Raw genomic sequence first — 27,581 nt, 5'->3', positions numbered from 1 at the left:
CTTGACTTCCCAGTCATTGGGTCGATCGGAGGGCAAAGAGCTCTTCATCCTCCAGGAGTTTTGGTTGATGGACTCAGCCACTCAGTCTTTGAAGCGTATAGGCTCAACATGGTTCAGCACAAAGCAGCCTCCTGTTTCTAATCACTCAGTGTCACCGGTCCTTAATGGAAACCGCAGTTACGTCTGCCAGTTAGGCAACGCATGCCTCTTTAGCGAAGCCTAGTTTCATTGCCGCAGTTAAAGAATAAATTGAATTTTGAATTATTCCTGTAAAGGGGATACATGGTAAGCAAGTGACAGCTTGTGTTCTTGTAGAAATTTAAATGCGATATTGTCCTGGAAATGACATCCATGTTCGGACTGTATAATTGCCTCTCACTGCTTCTGTCTATAAATATGCTCGGTGACCTGCTTATTCTCCTCCCCTCTCTCTTCTCCCTGCAGATCGAGTGCATGGTGGCCACGGAGATGATGCAGAGATACAAGAAGCTTCAGTTTGAAAGGGGTGAGTCATTGCAGGAGCAGCCGCTGTGCTGCGGCGATTGGTCCGCGGTGTGTGGGCAATGATTGTCGCTCTCGAAGACACGTGGATCCTCCCAGAGATGCTGTGTTTTGCCATGACACAAAAAAAGGAATGACGGCAGTCCGTCTCTGGCACGTGTTGCTGAACTGTTGCTCTCTGTTTGAAATCAATCACTCCCCTCCCTGCAGACGTCCTTGCTATTGAATGCACACCATGGGGTATCTGTGGACAGCTAATAGAAAAGATGTAAGCAGTGCTTGTTTGCTCAGTAAGTTCCAGTCATCAGCGCTGACATGTGCCGTCAACTTTTGTTTTCTCAGCCGAGCCTTTTTGACATTTTGTGACAGATAATCGGGCCCAATTTTCGGATTGTGCACTGCAATATACAACCCTTTCATCCTGTAGAAGAAGGAAGCCTCGGAAGACTTGGCTTAAAGTCCTCACATGTGCAAACTATCTCCCTTTGATGGAGGCAGATCTCTTAGCATACACACATTTAATTCAATGATCCTTTCTCTTGCCTGCGTGTTGCTAACTATTCAGTGTCTGCACGTCATACTGTGGGTACAATAGATGCAGACCTTCTGATAAATGTTTGGACATCAATGCAGGAAAATATAATAGAGCTGTGGATGTGGGTGAGGGTTTTAATGTCAGCGTGTCTTAACATACATGCACTTTGACATCAGTAAGAAGCATAGAAACACAATGATAATCACAATAAAGTAAATTAGCACTGTTGCTACCAAGAGTAAACAGTTGCCAAGCTGTGCTCTCGTCTTGCAGGTTGTCCACCTACACGGAGGTGGTAACTGCACACAGTGTATGCAGATCACACTTGCAGGATTACAGAGATAGGAAACAGAGGATTTCTTTTTTACATTCACTTACAGAACCCCAGCCTCCTAAGAGCTGTTCATACTCCCCTGAAGAAGGGCAGTCAGCTGTCTCATCAATGTCCCCGTCCATTCAGGCAGAACGCTTGCTGTAACCGTTCCATATTTCTCAGGCTGAGCGGAGAGTGCATGTGGAATGTGTGCTCGGAGTTCTTGGCAGAGAGGCAAAGGGAAGGGAAGGAAAGGGTACAAGGGCAAGTGCATTATGTTACAAAGTAAAAACGGAACAGGCAAAAAACAAAATCACACCAGAACTGGTCTCTTAGCCATTTTGGAGAAAGGAAAGTCACACAGCAGTGATGAACAACAATGAACATTTCCACAAAAGCCAATATAATAGATCAAAAACACGTGTATGAACACTTTTTCCAGTTGTTTTGTGTGTTTGTGAGTCAACTGATCCCTTTTTCTCAAGCTGCTGTTAAAGTGCTGGTCTTTGTGGGGTTTTTTTTTGGTGCCATCAGAAGTGCTACTGGACCCGTGTCGGACGTGGTGCCCCTCCTCCACCTGCCAGGCTGTGTGCCAACTAAAAGAATCGGATTCTCCAACGCTGCCACAGCTGGTCCAGTGCGCCGTCTGTGCCCTCGAGTTCTGCTCGGCCTGCAAAGCCAACTGGCACCCGGGGCAGGCCTGCCAGGAGAACAACCTGTCCATCACGTCTTTCCTACCAGGAGAAAACAGGTACTGCTTTCTCTCTGTTTGTCAGTGTTCTTGTTTAAACTTCATCTCCTATTTTTTAGACCAAATATTAGTTTGTTCTTTCCCAACCTCTGTAGTAACGTTCAGTCGACAGATTCACAGCTAACCAATCAAGAGTGTTGTTGATGGTGTACAGTCAAGACATTTGACGCTTGATTGTTTGTTCTTTTTAATAAACAATTACAAAACGTGCGGAGGCGGGTTGTAATGAAGCTTCAGTGGGATGGTGTGTGTGTAAATCGAGCTTCAAAATAGTTTTCAGTGATGCCATTTTTCCCCCCTCGTCCTCGTAATTTCAGTTTCTTCGCACTGCGCTTGATGTGCATGGGAGGGTGCGTTATAATTTGCATTTTCGGCCCGTCCGGTGTGCAAAGACCTTTAGAACTATACATGCTTTCCCATCAGAGTCTCCAAACGTATATTTATACGTTATTATATTTTTTTTGTAATGGTTTAGGGCCATAATTGTTATTGAGACGCAAGTTTCAGTTAATTACACAGCCCTAGTCTGTACTTCATGACCCATATATTCATTTATTCTTCTCTTCAAGTGACGAAGGCTTTCAAAAGCTAAAAATTGAGTGGACTGACAAGCCATCGACAAAAATTATTCGGAAAAACTAGCACAATAAAGTAGTATTAAAAGTTATTTTATTTATTCCATCTCTCCTCAAATTTGGATATTTACGAGTCTTCTTGTTCTCTGTCAAATTAAACTTAATATCCTATATTTGGACTCTGCCACACAAAACAGTGTGAATACGTAGATTATTAACTTTATAGATTAGATTACTAACTGATAGCACACAGCACATCGTATACAATTGTAATAAATTTAATCATTTATACCCCCCTGTATCTTTCAAATTCAAAACTCATTTTAAAAAAGCACAAAATAGTATTTGTATGAATAACTTGTAACAACAGCCCACAAACAACTGTCAAGTAATGAATAAGATTTAAAGACTTGGCAACAAAGCGGCTGTACAGCACTATGAAATAGGCTTACTTTGCTTTTTAAGACTACAGTGTCTGTCTGGCTGTCTGTTTGTGAGGAGAGAAGAAGTGTCTGCACAGAGTTATATGCAGCTGACCTGTTTCTTCGTGATATCTGCTCAGTCTGGAAATGTCATCAGGTCTGTAGAGCTCGAGTCTATCTGCACAGGTTCAGGTCCAGGCTCAGAAGAAGCAGTGGAGGGGGAGAGGGAGGATTAGCAGGAGTGCTGTCATGTCAAGTTTGAACTCCACGTTCTCCACAAAGATGTTTGGAAAGCTGGACCCTTCGTTTTTATGCCTCAACTGTACAATAGAGCAAATTGAAACATTTAAGATTACACCAAACTCTCTGCTTGGAAAACTTGAACTTCCTCACTACTTTACTTTTTTTTTGCTGAGGCTGCGAGTTCAAAAAGCAGAACAAGAACATCAAATACTCTACCTTCCTTCGTGAATAGATGTGCACATCATATGTAATGCTCTCAGCTCGTGGAGAAATTGCCTGGAAAATGAATGGACTTGTTTGACGTCAGAACATCGAACTGCTCGTCTCCAGATGTCAGGAGGCAGAAATTGATTCAGACACTCTGAGCTGCAGACTAAAGTTCAAGACCTGTTCCTTTGTGGTGGTGGTGTGTGTTTTTTTTAAGATGAACCGTCTGCTCCTGAACGGAAGCTGTCAAACCTTTTAGCCCACAGACTGTAAATATTGATGACTGCATTAAAGCAATCTCCTCTCTGGAAAATGTGAATGTTGAATTATTTTCTCATTCTTCTCCCCCCCTCAGCTCTTTCTTCAAGAACGAAGAGGACGACGCACCAATCAAGCGCTGTCCTAAATGTAAAGTTTACATCGAGAGGGACGAGGGCTGTGCACAGATGATGTGCAAGAACTGCAAACACGCCTTCTGCTGGTACTGTCTGGAGTCTCTGGATGTGAGTCGGTCATTTGGCATTTTCTTTGCGGTAGAGAGTGTGTGAAGTGTGTGACAACAAGTGCTTTTATTATCAGGAAATTGTAGCTTAAACCCCGGTGTTGATAAGAAAGGAATAAAACCCACTCCAAAGCTGGACACGACAGCCTGAGGCAGACTTGGATAAGAGTGATTTATGAATCCAGAGGCCTTACATTATCTTAATTGTGTGAGAGCAAATGACTTAAGACTCATTTAAAAAGCAATTTTCTCTCCATGGCTGTCCATGTCTATCAGACTGCTAATGGTCAGTCTTTATCTGTATTCTGTGTGCATGTCTGGCAGGACGACTTTCTCCTGATCCACTATGACAAAGGGCCGTGTCGAAACAAACTGGGCCACTCCAGGGCGTCTGTTATCTGGCACAGGACACAGGTGAGAGAACCGCCGTCCTCGCCCTCCTGGCCCCCGCCGTCTAAATAATCACTCAGGTTCCACCCACACTCACGCTGCTGCATGTGGCTTTCCATGTGTGCTCTGGTCCTGCCTATTTCTCTCTCTCTGGCTCAGTCGCATTTAGCAGTGATCTACTATTATCTTGACAGCACAATAGGGAAAGGGCTGTTTGATCCGCACGCAGCAGCAAGTGTCCGGCGGGTAATTTTCTGCCGTTTCCACCTGAGCCTATTATGTACAGCTTTTACAAAAACATTTATGTAACACTGTATCTCTGTGTGCAGCAAGTTGAAATGACAGGTCAAATATGTAGGGCAAAGGTGGTTCATCGGTAGTGAGTTGTCTTTTAACTAGAAGGTTGTGGGTTTGGTTCCCGACTGCGCTAGTCTACCTGCCTATGTGTCACTTAACGTTACTCATGTCAGCCGTGCCAGCGGCATGTGAATGCAGGATCCGCGAAGATCCTTAAAGTCTTAAAATGTTTGAAGGCATTGAGGCATTACCTTTCTCCAGGCACAATGAACATATCGGTTTAATGTTTAACATTAAAGTTTGATGTTTTATATTACCTGTATTTAATATCCTGACTCGCAGGATTTTGGAAGACATACTATACTATGACCTTTTTGTCTCATTTTGGACGACATACTATACTATGACATTTTTGACTCATTTTGGACGAATATTATACTATGACTTTTTTGTCTCATTTTGGACGACATACTATACTATGACATTTTTGACTCATTTTGGACGAATACTATACTATGACTTTTTTGTCTCATTTTGGACGACATACTATACTATGACTTTTTTGTCTCATTTTGGACAACATACTATACTATGACATTTTTTGTAGGTTATTTTGGACAACATACTATGACATTTGAGGTGATTTTGGGACACAAAGAGCACTGTCTCATTTGGCTGAGTGGTTTGTGACTTTCCCCTTCAGACCCAACTCTTAAAGGGGACTAGTTCAAATCCCCTCACTGACAGACAGTTAAGACAATTAAGGTCATTACAGATTATACAATACACTATACTGTGCCAATTTGGAAGACATACTATACTATGCCTTTTTTGTCTCATTGTGGACGACATACTATAATATGACTTTTTTGACTCATTTTGGACGACATACTATACTATGACTTTTTTGTCTCATTTTGGACGACATACTATACTATGACTTTTTTGACTGATTTTGGACGACATACTATACTATGACTTTTTTGACTAATTTTGGACGACATACTATACTATGACTTTTGTAGGTGATTTTGGACGACATACTATACTGTGACGTTTTTGACTCATTTTGGACGACATACTATACTATGACTTTTTTGTCTCATTTTGGACGACATACTATACTATGACTTTTTTGTCTCATTTTGGACGACATACTATACTATGGCTTTTTTGTCTCATTTTGGACGACATACTATACTATGACTTTTGTAGGTGATTTTGGACGACATACTATACTATGACATTTTTGACAGATTTTGGACGACATACTATACTATGACTTTTTTGTCTCATTTTGGACGACATACTATACTATGACTTTTTTGTCTCATTTTGGACGACATACTATACTATGACTTTTTTGTCTCATTTTGGACGACATACTATACTATGGCTTTTTTGTCTCATTTTGGACGACATACTATACTATGACTTTTGTAGGTGATTTTGGACGACATACTATACTATGACATTTTTGACAGATTTTGGACGACATACTATACTATGACTTTTTTGTTTCATTTTGGACAACATACTATACTATGACATTTTTGTCTCATTTTGGACGACATACTAGACTATGACGTTTTTGACTCATTTTGGACGACATACTATACTATGACTTTTTTGACTCATTTTGGACGACATACTATACTATGACTTTTTTGTCTCATTTTGGACGACATACTAGACTATGACTTTTTTGTCTCATTTTGGACGACATACTATACTATGGCTTTTTTGTCTCATTTTGGACGACATACTATACTATGACTTTTTTAGGTGATTTTGGACGACATACTATACTATGGCTTTTTTGTCTCATTTTGGACGACATACGACTTTTTTGTCTCATTTTGGACGACATACTATACTAGGACTTTTGTAGCTGATTTTGGACGACATACTATACTATGACTTTTTTGTCTCATTTTGGACGACATACTATACTATGACCTTTTTGTCTCATTTTGGACGACATACTATACTATGACTTTTTTGTCTCATTTTGGACGACATACTATACTATGGCTTTTTTGTCTCATTTTGGACGACATACTATACTATGACTTTTTTGTCTCATTTTGGACAACATACTTTACTATGACATTTTTTGTAGGTGATTTTGGACAACATACTATGACATTTGAGGTGATTTTGGGACACAAAGAGCACTGTCTCATTTGGCTGAGTGGTTTGTGACTTTCCCCTTCAGACCCAACTCTTAAGGGAGACTAGTTCAAATCCCCTCACTGACAGACAGTTAAGACAATTTAGGTCATTACAGATTATACAATACACTATCCTGTGCCAATTTGGAAGACATACTATACTATGACTTTTTTGGGTGATTTTGGACGACATACTATACTATGACTTCTTTGACTCATTTTGGACGACATACTATACTATGACGTTTTTGACTGATTTTGGACAACATACTATACTATGACATTTTTGACTCATTTTGGACGACATACTATACTATGACTTTTTTGACTCATTTTGGACGACATACTATACTATGGCTTTTTTGTCTCATTTTGGTCGACATACTATACTATGACTTTTTTGTCTCATTTTGGACAACATACTATACTATGACGTTTTTGACTCATTTTGGACGACATACTATACTATGACTTTTTTGACTCATTTTGGACGACATACTATACTATGACTTTTTTGTCTCATTTTGGACGACATACTATACTATGGCTTTTTTGTCTCATTTTGGACGACATACTATACTATGAGGGCCACACGGTGGTGTAGTGGTTAGCACTCTCGCCTTGCAGCGAGAAGACCCGGGTTCGAGCCCCGGTTGGAACAAGGGCCTTTCTGCATGGAGTTTGCATGTTCTCCCCGTGTGTGCGTGGGTTCTCTCCGGGTACTCCGGCTTCCTCCCACAGTCCAAAAACATGCAATGTGGGGATAGGTAAATTGGACACTCCAAATTGACCATAGGAGTGAGTGTGAGAGTGAATGGTTGTTTGTCTCTATCTGTGTGTGGCCCTGCGATGGACTGGCGAACTGTCCAGGGTGTACCCCGCCTATCGCCCGATGTAGCTGAGATTGGCACAGCACCCCCCGCGACCCTCTGGTGGAGGATAAAGCGGTAGATGATGACTGACTGACTATACTATGACATTTTTTGTAGGTGATTTTGGACAACATACTATGACATTTGAGGTGATTTTGGGACACAAAGAGCACTGTCTCATTTGGCTGAGTGGTTTGTGACTTTCCCCTTCAGACCCAACTCTTAAAGGAGACTAGTTCAAATCCCCTCACTGACAGACAATTTAGGTCATTACAGATTATACAATACACTATACTGTGCCAATTTCGAAGACATACTATACTATGACTTTTTTGGGTGATTTTGGACGACATACTATACTATGACTTTTTTGTCTCATTTTGGACGACATACTATACTATGACTTTTTTGTCTCATTTTGGACGACATACTAGACTATGACTTTTTTGTCTCATTTTGGACGACATACTATACTATGGCTTTTTTGTCTCATTTTGGACGACATACTATACTATGACTTTTTTAGGTGATTTTGGACGACATACTATACTATGGCTTTTTTGTCTCATTTTGGACAACATACTATACTATGGCTTTTTTGTCTCATTTTGGACGACATACTATACTATGACATTTTTGACTCATTTTGGACGACATACTATACTATGACTTTTTTGTCTCATTTTGGACGACATACTATACTATGACTTTTTTAGGTGATTTTGGACGACATACTATACTATGACATTTTGGACGACATACTATACTATGACTTTTTTGTCTCATTTTGGACGACATACTATACTATGACTTTTTTGTCTCATTTTGGACGACATACTATACTATGATTTTTTTGACTAATTTTGGACGACATACTATACTATGACTTTTGTAGGTGATTTTGGACGACATACTATACTATGACATTTTTGACAGATTTTGGACGACATACTATACTATGACTTTTTTGTTTCATTTTGGACAACATACTATACTATGACGTTTTTGACTCATTTTGGACGACATACTATACTATGACTTTTTTGACTCATTTTGGACGACATACTTTACTATGACGTTTTTGACTCATTTTGGACAACATACTATACTATGACATTTTTGACTGATTTTGGACGACATACTATACTACGACTTTTTTGACTGATTTTGGACGAAATACTATACTATGACTTTTTTGTCTCATTTTGGACGACATACTATACTATGACATTTTTGACAGATTTTGGACGACATACTACTATGACTTTTTTGACTGATTTTGGACGACATACTATACTATGACTTTTTTGTCTCATTTTGGACGACATACTATACTATGACTTTTGTAGGTGATTTTGGACAACATGCTATACTATGACTTTTTTAGGTGATTTTGGACGACATACTATACTATGACGTTTTTGACTCATTTTGGACGACTTACTATACTATGACTTTTTTGTCTCATTTTGGACAACATACTTTACTATGACATTTTTTGTAGGTGATTTTGGACAACATACTATGACATTTGAGGTGATTTTGGGACACAAAGAGCACTGTCTCATTTGGCTGAGTGGTTTGTGACTTTCCCCTTCAGACCCAACTCTTAAAGGAGACTAGTTCAAATCCCCTCACTGACAGACAATTTAGGTCATTACAGATTATACAATACACTGTACTGTGCCAATTTGGAAGACATACTATACTATGACTTTTTTGGGTGATTTTGGACGACATACTATACTATGACTTTTTTGACTCATTTTGGACGACATACTATACTATGACTTTTTTGTCTCATTTTGGACGACATACTATACTATGACTTTTTCGACTCATTTTGGACGACATACTATACTATGACTTTTTTGTCTCATTTTGGACGACATACTATACTATGACTTTTTTAGGTGATTTTGGACGACATACTATACTGCGGCTTTTTTGTCTCATTTTGGACGACATACTATACTATGACTTTTTTGTCTCATTTTGGACGACATACTATACTATGACTTTTTTAGGTGATTTTGGACGACATACTATACTATGACATTTTTGACAGATTTTGGACGACATACTATACTATGACTTTTGTAGGTGATTTTGGACAACATACTATACTATGACTTTTTTAGGTGATTTTGGACGACATACTATACTATGACTTTTTTGACTCATTTTGGACGACATACTATACTATGACTTTTTTGTCTCATTTTGGACGACATACTATACTATGACTTTTTTGTCTCATTTTGGACGACATACTATACTGTGACTTTTTTAGGTGATTTTGGACGACATACTATACTATGACTTTTTTGTCTCATTTTGGACGACATACTATACTATGACTTTTTTGTCTCATTTTGGACGACATACTATACTATGGCTTTTTTGTCTCATTTTGGACGACATACGACTTTTTTGTCTCATTTTGGACGACATACTATACTAGGACTTTTGTAGCTGATTTTGGACGACATACTATACTATGACTTTTTTGTCTCATTTTGGACGACATACTATACTATGACCTTTTTGTCTCATTTTGGACGACATACTATACTATGACTTTTTTGTCTCATTTTGGACGACATACTATACTATGGCTTTTTTGTCTCATTTTGGACGACATACTATACTATGACTTTTTTGTCTCATTTTGGACAACATACTTTACTATGACATTTTTTGTAGGTGATTTTGGACAACATACTATGACATTTGAGGTGATTTTGGGACACAAAGAGCACTGTCTCATTTGGCTGAGTGGTTTGTGACTTTCCCCTTCAGACCCAACTCTTAAAGGAGACTAGTTCAAATCCCCTCACTGACGGACAATTTAGGTCATTACAGATTATACAATACACTGTACTGTGCCAATTTGGAAGACATACTATACTATGACTTTTTTGGGTGATTTTGGACGACATACTATACTATGACTTTTTTGACTCATTTTGGACGACATACTATACTATGACTTTTTTGTCTCATTTTGGACGACATACTATACTATGACTTTTTTGTCTCATTTTGGACGACATACTATACTGTGACTTTTTTAGGTGATTTTGGACGACATACTATACTATGACTTTTTTGTCTCATTTTGGACGACATACTATACTATGACTTTTTTGTCTCATTTTGGACGACATACTATACTATGGCTTTTTTGTCTCATTTTGGACGACATACTACTATGACGTTTTTGTCTCATTTTGGACGACATACTATACTATGACTTTTTTGTCTCATTTTGGACGACATACGACTTTTTTGTCTCATTTTGGACGACATACTATACTAGGACTTTTGTAGCTGATTTTGGACGACATACTATACTATGACTTTTTTGTCTCATTTTGGACGACATACTATACTATGACCTTTTTGTCTCATTTTGGACGACATACTATACTATGACCTTTTTGTCTCATTTTGGACGACATACTATACTATGACTTTTTTGACTCATTTTGGACGACATACTATACTATGACCTTTTTGTCTCATTTTGGACGACATACTATACTATGACTTTTTTGTCTCATTTTGGAAGACATACTATACTATGACTTTTTTGTCTCATTTTGGAAGACATACTATACTATGACTTTTTTGTCTCATTTTGGACGACATACTATACTATGACTTTTTTGTCTCATTTTGGAAGACATACTATACTATGACTTTTTTGTCTCATTTTGGACGACATACTATACTATGACTTTTTTAGGTGATTTTGGACGACATACTATACTACGGCTTTTTTGTCTCATTTTGGACGACATACTATACTATGACTTTTTTGTCTCATTTTGGACGACATACTATACTATGACTTTTTTGTCTCATTTTGGACGACATACTATACTATGACTTTTTGTCTCATTTTGGACGACATACGACTTTTTTGTCTCATTTTGGACGACATACTATACTAGGACTTTTGTAGCTGATTTTGGACGACATACTATACTATGGCTTTTTTGTCTCATTTTGGACGACATGCTATACTATGACTTTTTTGTCTCATTTTGGACGACATACTATACTATGACTTTTTTGTCTCATTTTGGACGACATACTATATACTATGGCTTTTTTGTCTAATTTTGGACGACATACTATACTATGACTTTTTTGTCTCATTTTGGACGACATACTATACTATGGCTTTTTTGTCTCATTTTGGACGACATACTATACTATGACTTTTTTAGGTGATTTTGGACGACATACTATACTATGGCTTTTTTGTCTCATTTTGGACGACATACTATACTATGACTTTTTTGTCTCATTTTGGACGACATACTATACTATGACGTTTTTGTCTCATTTTGGACGACATACTATACAATGACTTTTTTGTCTCATTTTGGACGACATACGACTTTTTTGTCTCATTTTGGACGACATACTATACTAGGACTTTTGTAGCTGATTTTGGACGACATACTATACTATGACTTTTTTAGGTGATTTTGGACGACATACTATACCATGACTTTTTTGTCTCATTTTGGAAGACATACTATACTATGACTTTTTTGTCTCATTTTGGACGACATACTATACTAGGACTTTTGTAGCTGATTTTGGACGACATACTATACTATGACTTTTTTAGGTGATTTTGGACGACATACTATACTATGGCTTTTTTGTCTCATTTTGGACGACATACTATACTATGACTTTTTTGTCTCATTTTGGACGACATACTATACTATGACTTTTTTGTCTCATTTTGGACGACATACTATACTATGACTTTTTTGTCTCATTTTGGACGACATACGACTTTTTTGTCTCATTTTGGACGACATACTATACTAGGACTTTTGTAGCTGATTTTGGACGACATACTATACTATGACTTTTTTAGGTGATTTTGGACGACATACTATACTATGGCTTTTTTGTCTCATTTTGGACGACATACTATACTGTGACTTTTTTAGGTGATTTTGGACGACATACTAAACTATGACTTTTTTGTCTCATTTTGGACGACATACTATACTATGACTTTTTTAGGTGATTTTGGACGACATACTATACTATGACGTTTTTGACTCATTTTGGACGACATACTATACTATGACTTTTTGTCTCATTTTGGACGACATACGACTTTTTTGTCTCATTTTGGACGACATACTATACTAGGACTTTTGTAGCTGATTTTGGACGACATACTATACTATGACTTTTTTAGGTGATTTTGGACGACATACTATACTATGACTTTTTTGTCTCATTTTGGACGACATACTATACTGTGACTTTTTTAGGTGATTTTGGACGACATACTATACTATGACTTTTTTGTCTCATTTTGGACGACATACTATACTATGACTTTTTTGTCTCATTTTGGACGACATACTATACTATGGCTTTTTTGTCTCATTTTGGACGACATACGACTTTTTTGTCTCATTTTGGACGACATACTATACTAGGACTTTTGTAGCTGATTTTGGACGACATACTATACTATGACTTTTTTGTCTCATTTTGGACGACATACTATACTATGACCTTTTTGTCTCATTTTGGACGACATACTATACTATGACTTTTTTGTCTCATTTTGGACGACATACTATACTATGGCTTTTTTGTCTCATTTTGGACGACATACTATACTATGACTTTTTTGTCTCATTTTGGACAACATACTTTACTATGACATTTTTTGTAGGTGATTTTGGACAACATACTATGACATTTGAGGTGATTTTGGGACACAAAGAGCACTGTCTCATTTGGCTGAGTGGTTTGTGACTTTCCCCTTCAGACCCAACTCTTAAAGGAGACTAGTTCAAATCCCCTCACTGACGGACAATTTAGGTCATTACAGATTATACAATACACTGTACTGTGCCAATTTGGAAGACATACTATACTATGACTTTTTTGGGTGATTTTGGACGACATACTATACTATGACTTTTTTGACTCATTTTGGACGACATACTATACTATGACTTTTTTGTCTCATTTTGGACGACATACTATACTATGACTTTTTTGTCTCATTTTGGACGACATACTATACTGTGACTTTTTTAGGTGATTTTGGACGACATACTATACTATGACTTTTTTGTCTCATTTTGGACGACATACTATACTATGACTTTTTTGTCTCATTTTGGACGACATACTATACTATGGCTTTTTTGTCTCATTTTGGACGACATACTACTATGACGTTTTTGTCTCATTTTGGACGACATACTATACTATGACTTTTTTGTCTCATTTTGGACGACATACGACTTTTTTGTCTCATTTTGGACGACATACTATACTAGGACTTTTGTAGCTGATTTTGGACGACATACTATACTATGACTTTTTTGTCTCATTTTGGACGACATACTATACTATGACCTTTTTGTCTCATTTTGGACGACATACTATACTATGACCTTTTTGTCTCATTTTGGACGACATACTATACTATGACTTTTTTGACTCATTTTGGACGACATACTATACTATGACCTTTTTGTCTCATTTTGGACGACATACTATACTATGACTTTTTTGTCTCATTTTGGAAGACATACTATACTATGACTTTTTTGTCTCATTTTGGAAGACATACTATACTATGACTTTTTTGTCTCATTTTGGACGACATACTATACTATGACTTTTTTGTCTCATTTTGGAAGACATACTATACTATGACTTTTTTGTCTCATTTTGGACGACATACTATACTATGACTTTTTTAGGTGATTTTGGACGACATACTATACTACGGCTTTTTTGTCTCATTTTGGACGACATACTATACTATGACTTTTTTGTCTCATTTTGGACGACATACTATACTATGACTTTTTTGTCTCATTTTGGACGACATACTATACTATGACTTTTTGTCTCATTTTGGACGACATACGACTTTTTTGTCTCATTTTGGACGACATACTATACTAGGACTTTTGTAGCTGATTTTGGACGACATACTATACTATGGCTTTTTTGTCTCATTTTGGACGACATGCTATACTATGACTTTTTTGTCTCATTTTGGACGACATACTATACTATGACTTTTTTGTCTCATTTTGGACGACATACTATATACTATGGCTTTTTTGTCTAATTTTGGACGACATACTATACTATGACTTTTTTGTCTCATTTTGGACGACATACTATACTATGGCTTTTTTGTCTCATTTTGGACGACATACTATACTATGACTTTTTTAGGTGATTTTGGACGACATACTATACTATGGCTTTTTTGTCTCATTTTGGACGACATACTATACTATGACTTTTTTGTCTCATTTTGGACGACATACTATACTATGACGTTTTTGTCTCATTTTGGACGACATACTATACTATGACTTTTTTGTCTCATTTTGGACGACATACGACTTTTTTGTCTCATTTTGGACGACATACTATACTAGGACTTTTGTAGCTGATTTTGGACGACATACTATACTATGACTTTTTTAGGTGATTTTGGACGACATACTATACCATGACTTTTTTGTCTCATTTTGGAAGACATACTATACTATGACTTTTTTGTCTCATTTTGGACGACATACTATACTATGACTTTTTTAGGTGATTTTGGACGACATACTATACTATGGCTTTTTTGTCTCATTTTGGACGACATACTATACTATGACTTTTTTGTCTCATTTTGGACGACATACTATACTATGACTTTTTTGTCTCATTTTGGACGACATACTATACTATGACTTTTTTGTCTCATTTTGGACGACATACGACTTTTTTGTCTCATTTTGGACGACATACTATACTAGGACTTTTGTAGCTGATTTTGGACGACATACTATACTATGACTTTTTTAGGTGATTTTGGACGACATACTATACTATGGCTTTTTTGTCTCATTTTGGACGACATACTATACTGTGACTTTTTTAGGTGATTTTGGACGACATACTAAACTATGACTTTTTTGTCTCATTTTGGACGACATACTATACTATGACTTTTTTAGGTGATTTTGGACGACATACTATACTATGACGTTTTTGACTCATTTTGGACGACATACTATACTATGACTTTTTGTCTCATTTTGGACGACATACGACTTTTTTGTCTCATTTTGGACGACATACTATACTAGGACTTTTGTAGCTGATTTTGGACGACATACTATACTATGACTTTTTTAGGTGATTTTGGACGACATACTATACTATGACTTTTTTGTCTCATTTTGGAAGACATACTATACTATGACTTTTTTGTCTCATTTTGGACGACATACTATACTATGGCTTTTTTGTCTCATTTTGGACGACATACTATACTATGACTTTTTTAGGTGATTTTGGACGACATACTATACTATGGCTTTTTTGTCTCATTTTGGACGACATACTATACTATGACTTTTTTGTCTCATTTTGGACGACATACTATACTATGACTTTTTTGTCTCATTTTGGACGACATACTATACTATGACTTTTTTGTCTCATTTTGGACGACATACTATACTATGACTTTTTTGTCTCATTTTGGACGACATACGACTTTTTTGTCTCATTTTGGACGACATACTATACTAGGACTTTTGTAGCTGATTTTGGACGACATACTATACTATGACTTTTTTAGGTGATTTTGGACGACATACTATACTAGTATAGTATGTTGTCCAAAATGAGACAAAAAAGTCATAGTATAGTATGTCGACCAAAATGAGACAAAAAAGTCATAGTATAGTATGTCGTCCAAAATCAGTCAAAAAAGTCATAGTATAGTATGTCGTCCAAAATCACCTAAAAAAGTCATAGTATAGTATGTTGTCCAAAATCACCTACAAAAGTCATAGTATAGTATGTCGTCCAAAATCAGTCAAAAAAGTCATAGTATAGTATGTCGTCCAAAATGAGACAAAAAAGTCATAGTATAGTATGTCGTCCAAAATCTGTCAAAAATGTCATAGTATAGTATGTCGTCCAAAATCACCTAAAAAAGTCATAGTATAGTATGATGTCCAAAATCACCTAAAAAAGTCATAGTATAGTATGTCGTCCAAAATGAGAAAAAAAAGTCATAGTATAGTATGTCTTCCAAAATCAGTCAAAAAAGTCATAGTATAGTATGTCGTCCAAAATGAGTCAAAAATATCATAGTATAGTATGTTGTCCAAAATGAGACAAAAAAGTCATAGTATAGTATGTCGACCAAAATGAGACAAAAAAGTCATAGTATAGTATGTCGTCCAAAATCACCTACAAAAGTCCTAGTATAGTATGTCGTCCAAAATGAGACAAAAAAGTCTTATGTCGTCCAAAATGAGACAAAAAAGTCATAGTATAGTATGTCGTCCAAAATCACCCTAAAAAAGTCATAGTATAGTATGTTGTCCAAAATCACCTACAAAAGTCATAGTAGTATGTCGTCCAAAATGAGACAAAAAGTCATAGTATAGTATGTCGTCCAAAATCAGTCAAAAAAGTCATAGTATAGTATGTCGTCCAAAATGAGTCAAAAATATCATAGTATAGTATGTTGTCCAAAATGAGACAAAAAAGTCATAGTATAGTATGTCGACCAAAATGAGACAAAAAAGTCATAGTATAGTATGTCGTCCAAAATCACCTACAAAAGTCCTAGTATAGTATGTCGTCCAAAATGAGACAAAAAAGTCTTATGTCGTCCAAAATGAGACAAAAAAGTCATAGTATAGTATGTCGTCCAAAATGAGACAAAAAAGTCATAGTATAGTATGTCTTCCAAATTGGCACAGGATAGTGTATTGTATAATCTGTAATGACCTAAATTGTCTTAACTGTCTGTCAGTGAGGGGATTTGAACTAGTCTCCTTTAAGAGTTGGGTCTGAAGGGGAAAGTCACAAACCACTCAGCCAAATGAGACAGTGCTCTTTGTGTCCCAAAATCACCGCAAATGTCATAGTATGTTGTCCAAAATCACGTAAAAAAAATGTCATAGTATAGTATGTTGTCCAAAATGAGACAAAAAAGTCATAGTATAGTCAGTCAGTCATCATCTACCGCTTTATCCTCTGCCAGAGGGTCGCGGGGGGTGCTGTGCCAATCTCAGCTACATCGGGCGATAGGCGGGGTACACCCTGGACAGTTCGCCAGTCCATCGCAGGGCCACACACAGATAGAGACAAACAACCATTCACTCTCACACTCACTCCTATGGTCAATTTGGAGTGTCCAATTTACCTATCCCCACATTGCATGTTTTTGGACTGTGGGAGGAAGCCGGAGTACCCGGAGAGAACCCACGCACACACGGGGAGAACATGCAAACTCCATGCAGAAAGGCCCTTGTTCCAACCGGGGCTCGAACCCGGGTCTTCTCGCTGCAAGGCGAGAGTGCTAACCACTACACCACCGTGTGGCCCTCATAGTATAGTATGTCGTCCAAAATGAGACAAAAAAGCCATAGTATAGTATGTCGTCCAAAATGAGACAAAAAAGTCATAGTATAGTATGTCGTCCAAAATGAGTCAAAAAAGTCATAGTATAGTATGTCGTCCAAAATGAGTCAAAAACGTCATAGTATAGTATGTTGTCCAAAATGAGACAAAAAAGTCATAGTATAGTATGTCGACCAAAATGAGACAAAAAAGTCATAGTATAGTATGTCGTCCAAAATCAGTCAAAAAAGTCATAGTATAGTATGTCGTCCAAAATCACCTAAAAAAGTCATAGTATAGTATGTTGTCCAAAATCACCTACAAAAGTCATAGTATAGTATGTCTTCCAAAATCAGTCAAAAAAGTCATAGTATAGTATGTCGTCCAAAATGAGTCAAAAATATCATAGTATAGTATGTTGTCCAAAATGAGACAAAAAAGTCATAGTATAGTATGTCGACCAAAATGAGACAAAAAAGTCATAGTATAGTATGTCGTCCAAAATCTGTCAAAAATGTCATAGTATAGTATGTCGTCCAAAATCACCTAAAAAAGTCATAGTATAGTATGTCGTCCAAAATCACCTAAAAAAGTCATAGTATAGTATGTCGTCCAAAATGAGAAAAAAAAGTCATAGTATAGTATGTCGTCCAAAATGAGACAAAAAAGTCATAGTATAGTATGTCGTCCAAAATCTGTCAAAAATGTCATAGTATAGTATGTCGTCCAAAATCACCTAAAAAAGTCATAGTATAGTATGTCGTCCAAAATGAGAAAAAAAAGTCATAGTATAGTATGTCTTCCAAAATCAGTCAAAAAAGTCATAGTATAGTATGTCGTCCAAAATGAGTCAAAAATATCATAGTATAGTATGTTGTCCAAAATGAGACAAAAAAGTCATAGTATAGTATGTCGACCAAAATGAGACAAAAAAGTCATAGTATAGTATGTCGTCCAAAATCACCTACAAAAGTCCTAGTATAGTATGTCGTCCAAAATGAGACAAAAAAGTCATAGTATAGTATGTCGTCCAAAATCTGTCAAAAATGTCATAGTATAGTATGTCGTCCAAAATCACCTAAAAAAGTCATAGTATAGTATGATGTCCAAAATCACCTAAAAAAGTCATAGTATAGTATGTCGTCCAAAATGAGTCAAAAATATCATAGTATAGTATGTTGTCCAAAATGAGACAAAAAAGTCATAGTATAGTATGTCGACCAAAATGAGACAAAAAAGTCATAGTATAGTATGTCGACCAAAATGAGACAAAAAAGTCATAGTATAGTATGTCGTCCAAAATCAGTCAAAAAAGTCATAGTATAGTATGTCGTCCAAAATCACCTAAAAAAGTCATAGTATAGTATGTTGTCCAAAATCACCTACAAAAGTCATAGTATAGTATGTCGTCCAAAATCAGTCAAAAAAGTCATAGTATAGTATGTCGTCCAAAATGAGACAAAAAAGTCATGGTATAGTATGTCGTCCAAAATCTGTCAAAAATGTCATAATATAGTATGTCGTCCAAAATCACCTAAAAAAGTCATAGTATAGTATGATGTCCAAAATCACCTAAAAAAGTCATAGTATAGTATGTCGTCCAAAATGAGAAAAAAAAGTCATAGTATAGTATGTCTTCCAAAATCAGTCAAAAAAGTCATAGTATAGTATGTCGTCCAAAATGAGTCAAAAATATCATAGTATAGTATGTTGTCCAAAATGAGACAAAAAAGTCATAGTATAGTATGTCGACCAAAATGAGACAAAAAAGTCATAGTATAGTATGTCGTCCAAAATCACCTACAAAAGTCCTAGTATAGTATGTCGTCCAAAATGAGACAAAAAAGTCTTATGTCGTCCAAAATGAGACAAAAAAGTCATAGTATAGTATGTCGTCCAAAATCACCCTAAAAAAGTCATAGTATAGTATGTTGTCCAAAATCACCTACAAAAGTCATAGTAGTATGTCGTCCAAAATGAGACAAAAAGTCATAGTATAGTATGTCGTCCAAAATCAGTCAAAAAAGTCATAGTATAGTATGTCGTCCAAAATGAGTCAAAAATATCATAGTATAGTATGTTGTCCAAAATGAGACAAAAAAGTCATAGTATAGTATGTCGACCAAAATGAGACAAAAAAGTCATAGTATAGTATGTCGTCCAAAATCACCTACAAAAGTCCTAGTATAGTATGTCGTCCAAAATGAGACAAAAAAGTCTTATGTCGTCCAAAATGAGACAAAAAAGTCATAGTATAGTATGTCGTCCAAAATGAGACAAAAAAGTCATAGTATAGTATGTCTTCCAAATTGGCACAGGATAGTGTATTGTATAATCTGTAATGACCTAAATTGTCTTAACTGTCTGTCAGTGAGGGGATTTGAACTAGTCTCCTTTAAGAGTTGGGTCTGAAGGGGAAAGTCACAAACCACTCAGCCAAATGAGACAGTGCTCTTTGTGTCCCAAAATCACCGCAAATGTCATAGTATGTTGTCCAAAATCACGTAAAAAAAATGTCATAGTATAGTATGTTGTCCAAAATGAGACAAAAAAGTCATAGTATAGTATGTCGTCCAAAATGAGACAAAAAAGCCATAGTATAGTATGTCGTCCAAAATGAGACAAAAAAGTCATAGTATAGTATGTCGTCCAAAATGAGTCAAAAAAGTCATAGTATAGTATGTCGTCCAAAATGAGTCAAAAACGTCATAGTATAGTATGTCGTCCAAAATGAGACAAAAAAGTCATAGTATAGTATGTCGACCAAAATGAGACAAAAAAGTCATAGTATAGTATGTCGTCCAAAATCACCTACAAAAGTCCTAGTATAGTATGTCGTCCAAAATGAGACAAAAAAGTCATAGTATAGTATGTCGTCCAAAATCAGTCAAAAAAGTCATAGTATAGTATGTCGTCCAAAATCACCTAAAAAAGTCATAGTATAGTATGTTGTCCAAAATCACCTACAAAAGTCATAGTATAGTATGTCTTCCAAAATCAGTCAAAAAAGTCATAGTATAGTATGTCGTCCAAAATGAGTCAAAAATATCATAGTATAGTATGTTGTCCAAAATGAGACAAAAAAGTCATAGTATAGTATGTCGACCAAAATGAGACAAAAAAGTCATAGTATAGTATGTCGACCAAAATGAGACAAAAAAGTCATAGTATAGTATGTCGTCCAAAATCAGTCAAAAAAGTCATAGTATAGTATGTCGTCCAAAATCACCTAAAAAAGTCATAGTATAGTATGTCGTCCAAAATGAGAAAAAAAAGTCATAGTATAGTATGTCGTCCAAAATGAGACAAAAAAGTCATAGTATAGTATGTCGTCCAAAATCTGTCAAAAATGTCATAGTATAGTATGTCGTCCAAAATCACCTAAAAAAGTCATAGTATAGTATGTCGTCCAAAATGAGAAAAAAAAGTCATAGTATAGTATGTCTTCCAAAATCAGTCAAAAAAGTCATAGTATAGTATGTCGTCCAAAATGAGTCAAAAATATCATAGTATAGTATGTTGTCCAAAATGAGACAAAAAAGTCATAGTATAGTATGTCGACCAAAATGAGACAAAAAAGTCATAGTATAGTATGTCGTCCAAAATCACCTACAAAAGTCCTAGTATAGTATGTCGTCCAAAATGAGACAAAAAAGTCATAGTATAGTATGTCGTCCAAAATCTGTCAAAAATGTCATAGTATAGTATGTCGTCCAAAATCACCTAAAAAAGTCATAGTATAGTATGATGTCCAAAATCACCTAAAAAAGTCATAGTATAGTATGTCGTCCAAAATGAGAAAAAAAAGTCATAGTATAGTATGTCTTCCAAAATCAGTCAAAAAAGTCATAGTATAGTATGTCGTCCAAAATGAGTCAAAAATATCATAGTATAGTATGTTGTCCAAAATGAGACAAAAAAGTCATAGTATAGTATGTCGACCAAAATGAGACAAAAAAGTCATAGTATAGTATGTCGTCCAAAATCACCTACAAAAGTCCTAGTATAGTATGTCGTCCAAAATGAGACAAAAAAGTCTTATGTCGTCCAAAATGAGACAAAAAAGTCATAGTATAGTATGTCGTCCAAAATCACCCTAAAAAAGTCATAGTATAGTATGTTGTCCAAAATCACCTACAAAAGTCATAGTAGTATGTCGTCCAAAATGAGACAAAAAGTCATAGTATAGTATGTCGTCCAAAATCAGTCAAAAATGTCATAGTATAGTATGTCGTCCAAAATCACCTAAAAAGGTCATAGTATAGTATGTCGTCCAAAATCACCTACAAAAGTCATAGTATAGTATGTCGTCCAAAATGAGTCAAAAACGTCATAGTATAGTATGTTGTCCAAAATGAGACAAAAAAGTCATAGTATAGTATGTCGACCAAAATGAGACAAAAAAGTCATAGTATAGTATGTCGTCCAAAATCAGTCAAAAAAGTCATAGTATAGTATGTCGTCCAAAATCACCTAAAAAAGTCATAGTATAGTATGTTGTCCAAAATCACCTACAAAAGTCATAGTATAGTATGTCGTCCAAAATCAGTCAAAAAAGTCATAGTATAGTATGTCGTCCAAAATGAGACAAAAAAGTCATAGTATAGTATGTCGTCCAAAATCTGTCAAAAATGTCATAGTATAGTATGTCGTCCAAAATCACCTAAAAAAGTCATAGTATAGTATGTCGTCCAAAATGAGAAAAAAAAGTCATAGTATAGTATGTCTTCCAAAATCAGTCAAAAAAGTCATAGTATAGTATGTCGTCCAAAATGAGTCAAAAATATCATAGTATAGTATGTTGTCCAAAATGAGACAAAAAAGTCATAGTATAGTATGTCGACCAAAATGAGACAAAAAAGTCATAGTATAGTATGTCGTCCAAAATCACCTACAAAAGTCCTAGTATAGTATGTCGTCCAAAATGAGACAAAAAAGTCTTATGTCGTCCAAAATGAGACAAAAAAGTCATAGTATAGTATGTCGTCCAAAATGAGACAAAAAAGTCATAGTATAGTATGTCTTCCAAATTGGCACAGGATAGTGTATTGTATAATCTGTAATGACCTAAATTGTCTTAACTGTCTGTCAGTGAGGGGATTTGAACTAGTCTCCTTTAAGAGTTGGGTCTGAAGGGGAAAGTCACAAACCACTCAGCCAAATGAGACAGTGCTCTTTGTGACCCAAAATCACCGCAAATGTCATAGTATGTTGTCCAAAATCACGTAAAAAAAATGTCATAGTATAGTATGTTGTCCAAAATGAGACAAAAAAGTCATAGTACAGTATGTCGTCCAAAATGAGACAAAAAAGCCATAGTATAGTATGTCGTCCAAAATGAGACAAAAAAGTCATAGTATAGTATGTCGTCCAAAATGAGTCAAAAAAGTCATAGTATAGTATGTCGTCCAAAATGAGTCAAAAACGTCATAGTATAGTATGTTGTCCAAAATGAGACAAAAAAGTCATAGTATAGTATGTCGACCAAAATGAGACAAAAAAGTCATAGTATAGTATGTCGTCCAAAATCAGTCAAAAAAGTCATAGTATAGTATGTCGTCCAAAATCACCTAAAAAAGTCATAGTATAGTATGTTGTCCAAAATCACCTACAAAAGTCATAGTATAGTATGTCTTCCAAAATCAGTCAAAAAAGTCATAGTATAGTATGTCGTCCAAAATGAGTCAAATATATCATAGTATAGTATGTTGTCCAAAATGAGACAAAAAAGTCATAGTATAGTATGTCGACCAAAATGAGACAAAAAAGTCATAGTATAGTATGTCGTCCAAAATCTGTCAAAAATGTCATAGTATAGTATGTCGTCCAAAATCACCTAAAAAAGTCATAGTATAGTATGTCGTCCAAAATCACCTAAAAAAGTCATAGTATAGTATGTCGTCCAAAATGAGAAAAAAAAGTCATAGTATAGTATGTCGTCCAAAATGAGACAAAAAAGTCATAGTATAGTATGTCGTCCAAAATCTGTCAAAAATGTCATAGTATAGTATGTCGTCCAAAATCACCTAAAAAAGTCATAGTATAGTATGTCGTCCAAAATGAGAAAAAAAAGTCATAGTATAGTATGTCTTCCAAAATCAGTCAAAAAAGTCATAGTATAGTATGTCGTCCAAAATGAGTCAAAAATATCATAGTATAGTATGTTGTCCAAAATGAGACAAAAAAGTCATAGTATAGTATGTCGACCAAAATGAGACAAAAAAGTCATAGTATAGTATGTCGTCCAAAATCACCTACAAAAGTCCTAGTATAGTATGTCGTCCAAAATGAGACAAAAAAGTCTTATGTCGTCCAAAATGAGACAAAAAAGTCATAGTATAGTATGTCGTCCAAAATGAGACAAAAAAGTCATAGTATAGTATGTCTTCCAAATTGGCACAGGATAGTGTATTGTATAATCTGTAATGACCTAAATTGTCTTAACTGTCTGTCAGTGAGGGGATTTGAACTAGTCTCCTTTAAGAGTTGGGTCTGAAGGGGAAAGTCACAAACCACTCAGCCAAATGAGACAGTGCTCTTTGTGTCCCAAAATCACCGCAAATGTCATAGTATGTTGTCCAAAATCACGTAAAAAAAATGTCATAGTATAGTATGTTGTCCAAAATGAGACAAAAAAGTCATAGTACAGTATGTCGTCCAAAATGAGACAAAAAAGCCATAGTATAGTATGTCGTCCAAAATGAGACAAAAAAGTCATAGTATAGTATGTCGTCCAAAATGAGTCAAAAAAGTCATAGTATAGTATGTCGTCCAAAATGAGTCAAAAACGTCATAGTATAGTATGTTGTCCAAAATGAGACAAAAAAGTCATAGTATAGTATGTCGACCAAAATGAGACAAAAAAGTCATAGTATAGTATGTCGTCCAAAATCAGTCAAAAAAGTCATAGTATAGTATGTCGTCCAAAATCACCTAAAAAAGTCATAGTATAGTATGTTGTCCAAAATCACCTACAAAAGTCATAGTATAGTATGTCGTCCAAAATCAGTCAAAAAAGTCATAGTATAGTATGTCGTCCAAAATGAGACAAAAAAGTCATAGTATAGTATGTCGTCCAAAATCTGTCAAAAATGTCATAGTATAGTATGTCGTCCAAAATCACCTAAAAAAGTCATAGTATAGTATGTCGTCCAAAATCACCTAAAAAAGTCATAGTATAGTATGTCGTCCAAAATGAGAAAAAAAAGTCATAGTATAGTATGTCTTCCAAAATCAGTCAAAAAAGTCATAGTATAGTATGTCGTCCAAAATGAGTCAAAAAAGCCATAGTATAGTATGTCGTCCAAAATGAGACAAAAAAGTCATAGTATAGTATGTCGACCAAAATGAGACAAAAAAGTCATAGTATAGTTTGTCGTCCAAAATCACCTACAAAAGTCCTAGTATAGTATGTCGTCCAAAATGAGACAAAAAAGTCTTATGTCGTCCAAAATGAGACAAAAAAGTCTTATGTCGTCCAAAATCACCCTAAAAAAGTCATAGTATAGTATGTTGTCCAAAATCACCTACAAAAGTCATAGTAGTATGTTGTCGAAAATGAGACAAAAAAGTCATAGTATAGTATGTCGTCCAAAATCAGTCAAAAAAGTCATAGTATAGTATGTCGTCCAAAATGAGACAAAAAGTCATAGTATAGTATGTCGTCCAAAATCAGTCAAAAATGTCATAGTATAGTATGTCGTCCAAAATGAGACAAAAAAGTCATAGTATAGTATGTCGTCCAAAATGAGACAAAAAAGTCATAGTATAGTATGTCGTCCAAAATGAGACAAAAAAGTCATAGTATAGTATGTCGTCCAAAATGTCATAGTATAGTGTATTGTATTGTCTGAAATGACCTAAATTGTCTAAACTGTCTGTCAGTGATGGGATTGGAACTAGTCTCCTTTAAGGGTTGGGTCTGAAGGGGAACATCACAAACCACTCAGCCAAATGAGACAGTGGTTTGTGTCCCAAAATCACCTTAAATGTCATAGTATAGTATGTCGTCCAAAAAGGTCAATTGGTGGTGGTGGTGGTCGTTCCCAAATTGGCAGCTTTTTGCCCTGGTCCATTTTGCTCATGAAGCAAATGTCTCTGCAAAAACCAGACTCATGTTTGGATATAAAAACGTACCTGTTCAGTCATCTCTTTTAGGTCACAGAGTTTTCTCAGTAGCCATGGTCCTGAGTGAGACTTCTTTGTCCAAATGTAGGGTTCTGCAGAACAAAGGGAATTATTATATTTAACCTAAAAAAAAAGGTGACGACATTGAGTATGCTGTTTTCTTTTCCCCCCAGTAATGGTCTTAATTCTTCAATTTTGAGGTCTTAAAAAAGGTCTTAAAAGTCATTAAAATTGGTTCAAAAAAGGTGCAGATACCCTGGAATGATCGATGTGCTGTCTGAAATTGTGACTGAGTGGCAAAACTGTAAAGCGCTATATGAATACAGACCGCTTTGCATAAGACGTGCCATTTCCATCGCATGAAACGACTGCTTACAACTGAAGGATTAGTCTTTACATGTCATTTCTGTCATTGTAACACATCTTAAGTTCCTGCCATTTAAAGTTTGAAAGAATATTTTTAGAATGATCAAACTTCACACTTCCTACATTTTCTGCTCAGTATCAGTGTCTTTGTCCAACATACTTGTTATTTTGTCAAGATTAGCACAGACACTGGCATCTGTTGCCCAGTGGGGCAGACTGAGTCATATGATTGCAGATCAGCGAGTGAGAGCAGTTACAGTTTCTCTGCTCTGTGTGTGTCTTTGTCTCCCTCTTGCTCTCCTCACCTCACCTCACCCCCTCTCATCTCCTCACATCTTAAGTCTCCCCCGACTCCCTCATAAATACAACATCTTCCCCCTCAAATAAACCCCATCTCTGCTTGTGCACATCTGATGACACTAAGCCTGTGTTTACACAAGCGTTGTTATTGCAGTTATATGGAAAGGTTGTGTCTTCAACATGACATCGGGGGTCTGTAAATTAGACTATTGTCTGTGCTTCTTACGACTGTTCAGTGTGCGGTAAATGTAAACTTAGCAGTTACATAATGTGTTTTCAAGCAAAACCCACAACAAATGATGCTTGTCCTCAGACAGGAAGGAAAAGCAATGTGTTAGTATCATCTTTTGCATGTGACTGCATGTTCAATACTAGATTTCCGCAATTCCGTGCCGAAATTTCGAGTGTGCCTGCAGTTCTTGCGGCATGTGTCTTCGCGTGCAGGACTTGTGCTGGTAAAGGATTGAGTGGTATTTTGGTGGAATCACCCTTTGAAAGAGAATAACTCATAAACCCCTCCCACTCCCTGATGCCCCCTCCCCCTCCCGAACACC

The 27,581-nt window shown here is 36.0% G+C and overlaps 1 protein-coding gene across 3 annotated transcripts in view; it reads left to right on the top strand.

The window, feature by feature from the left end:
• The window catches only part of rnf144aa (ring finger protein 144aa), a 50,439-nt gene that overhangs the window by 16,610 nt on the left and 6,248 nt on the right, over positions 1–27,581 (top strand). For all 3 annotated transcript variants that reach the window (XM_058615017.1, XM_058615018.1, XM_058615019.1), the window contains 4 exons: positions 445–505; positions 1,884–2,100; positions 3,903–4,050; positions 4,374–4,463. In XM_058615017.1, the coding sequence (XP_058471000.1) occupies positions 445–505; positions 1,884–2,100; positions 3,903–4,050; positions 4,374–4,463 (516 nt within the window). The remainder of the gene's footprint in view (positions 1–444; positions 506–1,883; positions 2,101–3,902; positions 4,051–4,373; positions 4,464–27,581) is intronic.

This window comes from Solea solea, chromosome 18 (genome assembly GCF_958295425.1).
Source record: "Solea solea chromosome 18, fSolSol10.1, whole genome shotgun sequence".
Taxonomy (NCBI): Eukaryota; Metazoa; Chordata; class Actinopteri; order Pleuronectiformes; family Soleidae; genus Solea; species Solea solea.
The sequence above is the reverse complement of the archived record's forward strand: the minus strand, read 5'-3'. Positions and strand labels throughout refer to the sequence as shown.